General features: G+C 42.3%; 1 protein-coding gene across 4 annotated transcripts in view; it reads left to right on the top strand.

Annotated features, from left to right (window-relative positions):
- The first annotated feature begins 256 nt into the window (after nt 1–256).
- The window catches only part of CD58 (CD58 molecule), a 97,015-nt gene continuing 91,045 nt past the window's right edge, over nt 257–6,226 (top strand). For all 4 annotated transcript variants that reach the window (XR_011599914.1, XR_011599913.1, XM_070935300.1 and 1 more), the window contains exon 1: nt 257–818. Coding sequence is in view for 2 of the 4 variants with exons in the window: in XM_070935300.1 (XP_070791401.1) it covers nt 752–818 (67 nt within the window). In the remaining 2 variants the exon portion in view is untranslated. The remainder of the gene's footprint in view (nt 819–6,226) is intronic.

Genomic DNA, 6,226 nt, shown 5'->3' with positions numbered 1-6,226 from the left:
GTGGTGATCACTACCTCTTTTATTTAGTGATCACCACAACTGTATATTTACTGGCTATCTCTCCTCATGGCACAGAGCCAAGATATTTGAAGGCCCCTGTCTCCAATGGTCTCTGCCCACCCAACAAGACCATATAGGTTCTGAGTCCTTCCTATTAAACTGCCACCTTGTGGGACCCAGGAAATGTGCCTTCTCTGTCACTGTGTCTGATCTGCAATTGGGTTAGTCTTGATCCTGCTGGGCTTTAAAAAGACTCTGAACCCTGGGCTCGATCAGTGTGGGTTCTATGCATTATTGTACTTGGAGCTATAGGTGTTATAATGATAGGTTTTGTTTCTACTGGTTTGTTGGATTGGTACTACTGAGGTCTTCTTTGCATGCACTTAATGTTGTTAAATTAATCATTCATTATACATTGACTGAGTAAGCAAGGGGAGAGGAGAGGAGCAACGGCTGGTACGCGGCTCATTGCTGCGGGTTTTTGAAAACGTCATACCATCCGGCAGATTGAGACGAGATGACAGACCGGACAGATCGCTTTTCGAGCAGGTTGGGGCTGCTCTCCGCTAATCTTCGCTCTCTACTCTGGTATAGAGGACTGGCAAGGTTGAAAGAGGCGCCGTCACAGAAGAAAGTATAAAGGATTAATCTGAAAAAATTCCTGGACGATCGGGCAAAGAGGAATAGATGACTAACTTCTTTCGTCACTTCACCCATTTTCGCTTTCGACATTCAGAATTCAATTCCGAATATGACCATCTGGAAACGTCTCCTGTGGCCTCTCCTGTGGGCAGCAGCCACGCTCTGTGTTGCGAAAGGTAAGGAGAGGCCCCCCTTTTCTCGCCCCCTCCCCCCTTCCGCGCCGTTATTCTCCGCCTCCGGGCTCCGATCTTGGCTTGGCTGGCCTTCTTACAAACGAGCCACTCCATTACCGAAGCGGTTGTTTGATAAGGGTCCCGTCCATATAGACGATCTAGGTCGCCTCCTCGGATGCCAGGCAAACTTTTAAGCAAAAAGACGACAAATGTGTTGTTGGGATTTTATGATGCACCTGAGACGCCAAGTCGCTCTCTGCCACTCTACGGCTACCATTGGCGACAGGGCAAACTTTTGAGTCCTTCCGTTTCCCGAGGACTAAAAAGTTTCCAAAGATCAAATCCGGAGGGCCCTAACTCTACCACTTATAACGCTCTCCCCACAGCAGTTCGGGTGGGCCGATAACAAAAAAAAAGTCCCATATGAGCTAAGAATGACAAGAGGCCATTGAAACCACAGCTCATGTTCTTTTACATTGTTACCTGGTAAAATATCCGGGAAATTCTGATCTCTTTTATGTACAGCGGTTACTATCAGATCAATAGGATACAGTTTCTTTGAATGTAGCTGAATTCTGCTTTATTGTCTGTAAAATTAGGCAGACTTGGCCACTGTTATTCCGTTATTTTATTATCTCAGCACTAACTACACCTTACTTGTTCTGCTTGTTCTGCTTTGATTTATTTTATTTCAGTGTTTTAATTTTTAATTTTGGTCTGTGCCGTAAAAAAAATATTGAAAAACCAAGCGTCCATTTTCCCCTCATGACCCTCCGAGCAAGGGAGGGGACAGGCAAAGAAGGAAACGGCGAGAGTTCAGGGTTGCGACTTCGCTGCGAGTGGCTTGTTTTTTATTTGTTGAAACTTCCGCTGGAAACGCTTCTGGGTGGTGTTAATAGCACTCACCGTTAAAGTAGTTATCGTTTATTTACTTTTCATGACATTTGTACCCTAAACTATCCACATTGTCTTGATTCACCCCATCCTTCAGGTTAAAAGGCTAGTTTGTGAGACGGGTAGAAATCCACTTTATCCTTAGCTGCCCTGGTCCTGCTTTCTTTTCCCGATCTTATCGGAATAACAGCCGCAGCCATAGCGTGGCGGCAGAAATAAGTTATTGATTGAAGGCTACCCAGTACCCTTCGGGACTGGAGGATTTAGAGCAAGCATAATGGACTTTCTCTGGGCAATTTAGATAACAGAAACCACGCTGGATCACACCATGTCCAACCAAATGCATTTGGTAAGCTCCAGAAAGCAATAACCCTCTTCCCATCATTGGGTAAAGGGTTTCAGGGTTTAGTGACCTTAATCTAAACAACAGAGTTTATTAATTAATTAATTAATTAATTAATTAATTAATTAATTAAATTTGTATACCGCCCTTCTCCTTTCGGACTCAGGGCGGTGAACAGCCAAAATAAAAACATTTGTACACAAAAGTTAAAATAATTATTAAAACTAATTAAATGAAATTTGGCCCATAATTTAAAACATATCAATTAAAATCAATATCAAACATTAAAACCAACATGGAATCAGGCCAGCCTGACTAGCTGAAAAAAATAAGTTTTTAGTGCCCGACGAAAAGTCCAGAGGTCTGAGATCACTTGTATCTCTGGAGGTAGATCGTTCCAGAGGGTAGATGCCACCACAAAGAAGGCTCTCCCCCTGGGGGTCGCCAGCCGACATTGTCTGGCTGACGGCACCCTGAGGAGGCCCTCTCTGTGGGAGCGAACCGGCCAGTGGGAGGCAATTGGTGGCAAAAGGCGGCCCCGTAAGTACCCTGGCCCTAAGCCATGGAGCGCTTTAAAGGTGGTCACCAACACCTTGACGTGCACCTGGAAGTCCACTGGAAGCCAATGCAGCTCGCGCAGGAGAGGTGTCACGTGGGAGCGCCCCGTCGCTCCCATAATCCCCCACGCAGCTGCATTTTGCACCAGTTGGAGCCTCCAGGTGCACCCCAAAGGGAGCCCCATGTAGAGAGTGTTACAATAGTCCAGACGAGAAGTGACGAGTGCTTGAGTGACCGTGCGTAAGGAGTCCCGATCTAGAAAGGGGCGCAACTGGCGTATCAGGCAAACCTGATAGAAAGCCCCCCTGGCCATGGCTGTCGTATGCTCTTCCAAAGACAGCCGTGCATCCAGGAGGATGCCCAAGTTGCGGGCCCTCTCCATGGGGGCCAATGATTCACCCCCAATCACCAGTGATGGCACCAGCTGGCTATACCGGGACGCCGGCAGCCACAGCCACTAGGTCTTGGAAGGGTTGAGTCGAAGCCTGTTTCTCCCCATCCAGACCTGCAGTGAAACAGTGAGTTGGCAGTGAAACATCAGAAAATCTGTGTCTAGGCTCTAGAGCAAAGTCACTAAACCTTGAAACTCAACCCTGCCCAATACATACTTACTAACTCTGAAAGCCTAAACTTACAATATTCCTCTTTCTCCTATTGTCCCTCTCCAATAACTGAAGTTTAAGGCATACTATTTTGGATGATTTGACATTATTTTCATATTTATATTCTGCCTTTCACTCAGAAATATTCATAGCACTCCCTACTCCTATCTTTCCCTACAGCCACTCAGTCAGGTAGGTTGGGGTAAGAGACAGTGGCAAACACAAAATCCCTCACACTAGCTCTGCCATTTTATGTTTAATGCCATTTTATGTTTAAAAATCAACTGAAAGAAAATGGTCTGGGCGAGTATACACTTATAAAGTGCATTTTTACTGAAGGGAAAATGGGAACGTCCCTTCCAAATTGGCTTTCATTAAGAAGAACTTCACATTTTAGCTGCAATAAAAATGATTTTAAAAAATTTTATGATAGAAACTTTGTTCAGTTGCTGGTATACAATGGTTGGATTTATTTAAATCGAAGTAACTTAACTGATGTGTAACATAATCAAATAACAAAAAAAAGTTCCGTTTTCTGATGCATGTCAAGTGGCATTTATAATTTTGTTAATTTATTGCTTATTTATTTATATCCTGCCTTTATTATTTTTATAAATAATAATCCAAATATAAGACTGCAGTTAACTATAACTATTATGCTTAAAGGACATAATTAAAAAGTTGACTTCCATATGTTTTAACTATTATCAAAGGTAAATTGTAAATTAAGAATATCTGATAATTTCTGCTTTAAAACACTAAATTAGATTACTTGCTTGAAAATTAATTGCCTAGGTGAGGGGAATCAACACTTCCTTTCTGAAGTTTCAGGTTGTTTATAAGCCCCCAAATACTGATTATATGAAAATAATTTAATTAACATTAGTTTAACTAATAGTATTATTAATAATAAGAAAACAGTACTAATAGAAAATAGATAAATTTCACCTTCAGGATTAGGGACTGGTATGGAATTCTATAGAGATCTCAAAAGGATAATTGAGCCCAGTTGACCTTCCATCATTCATCAACACCAGTAGTGGGTTTCAATTTTGGCCGTTACCGGTTCACTTGTGGGCGCTTGCGTGCTTGTGCAACGCTGTCCAGGTGGGTGGATGGAGCCTCTCGCCACCGCTTGATCCAGGGTGAACAAGTAGCAACCCACCACTGATCAACACCCTTTTGATCCCCAACCATCTGTCAATTCGCACCTTTGGATAACCCCAATGGCTTTTGATGGTCAGTACTGACCACTTTGCAGAACCCAACTAGAACTTAGAAGCAAGGACTTGACTCACTAAGCAGAACACTTCCTAAGACTTTAACACTGGTGCCAATTGGTTTAGATGAATTGAGTTCAGGCTTTTCTAGCACATTCTCCATTTTCTTCCTCACCCAGAATTCATCATTTACAAGATTTGCATTTACAGCATTTGAGAGGTGGGACTTCCCCAAACTGCTCCAAATTGCTGCCTTGGTTTCAAGCTACTGCTAGAATAATGTTTATGTGTTGTAACTACAGGCTGGTTTTTCTGATTTATTTAACCTGTTATGACAATTCTTTAAACTGGAAAGTTTGGAGATTATTTCAGATGCTTTTAATTGGTTTAGTAGTACAGGTATTGCTGTAATATGAAGAAAAAGGTTTTCCAAAAGAGAGAAAGTAAACGTCTACAACATATCTTTTCAGTTCAATACATGGATTATATGGGATATACTAGTACTATACTAAACTAGTATTCCCACTAGTATTAGTAGGTTAGGAATGAATCAGAATAATGTTCCTGGGTCAGCAGAAAGAGGAAAGAGGGTAGAAAGTTGTTACAAGAATTAGTCCAAGATGTAAAATTTGGAAAATGGGGAAGTGAAAGTGTATGTGTGGGTGGGCCATCTTCTTCAGATGCTAGTCCAGTCCCTAGTGAAGTTTCTTGCCATATAAGGATTCCTAAGTCAGCAAAGGAGGAAAATAGAACACCTTCTTGGAAAGCAGAAGTAGTATGCTGGGAGTTTCCAAGTGTGGTAGAAGTCCCAGAAGAGGAAGTGAAACTTCAAGGAAGAAGCAGAGAGAGGCTTACAGCAAAAAACTCTTAAGGGAGTGAGAAATTCCTGAAAGAGAACAGGGGAGTTAAAAGCCATAGTAGACAAACCTGTGTGTGTGGGATCCTTAGTGCTCTCTGAGCTTGGTTGTTTTGTTGCAGATATTTCATTTCCCAACTAAGTAACATCATCAATGAAATCATCTAACAGTGATGATGCTACCTATTTACTGTATTTTTCAGAGTATAAGACACGCTTTCCCCCCCCTAAAAGAGGGTGAAAATTTGGGTGTGTCTTATACACCGAATATAGCCCTGCCTACCCGCTGGCCCCCACCCTTTGGCCTCTGTCTCCCAGCAATTTGCCTCCTTGCAGCAAACAGCAAACAGCCCATTTCAGCTTCAGCACAGCCTGATTAGCACAAGCAGCTGATTGTTGGTTGGATCAGCCTCCCAACTATCAGCTGTTTCAGTCTGCAGGGATTGCCATTGCCTATTGCTGCCTCCGCGGGCCTCCGCTGTTTGTTGTTTGCTGCAAGGAGGCAAATTGCTGGGAGGCAGAGGCAGATTTTGTTTCTTGTTTTCCTCCTCAAAAAAGGTAGGTGCATCTTATACTCCAAAAAATACAGTAGGTAATAAATCATCTGCAAGAAAACAACCAAGCTCAGAGAGCACCAAGGACCCCACAATTCAACTCTGAGTAACAAATATTCTCTTCTATTGGTACAAACATGTTTGGTATATTTATGGAACAGTGTGACATTGTATAGATCTGAGATGTCTCAGGTAACAAAACTTCAAAACAGTTTGAATTTTTTTTTATTATAGTCTATTGCATTACAGTAGTAATACAATACAGCAGTTTCCTGATGTCTATAGTAGACGATCTACTGTAGGTATTTGGAGTTAAATATCTATTGAGTGGCATAACTAAATGCAAATATGGGATACCAAGTATCTCTGGAAAGGAATTCAGAG

Source organism: Pituophis catenifer, unplaced genomic scaffold, assembly GCF_029215685.1.
Source record: "Pituophis catenifer annectens isolate HBS135680 unplaced genomic scaffold, rPitCat1.0.hap2 SCAF_2, whole genome shotgun sequence".
NCBI lineage: Eukaryota > Metazoa > Chordata > Lepidosauria > Squamata > Colubridae > Pituophis > Pituophis catenifer.
This window is presented reverse-complemented; position numbering and strand designations above follow the sequence as displayed.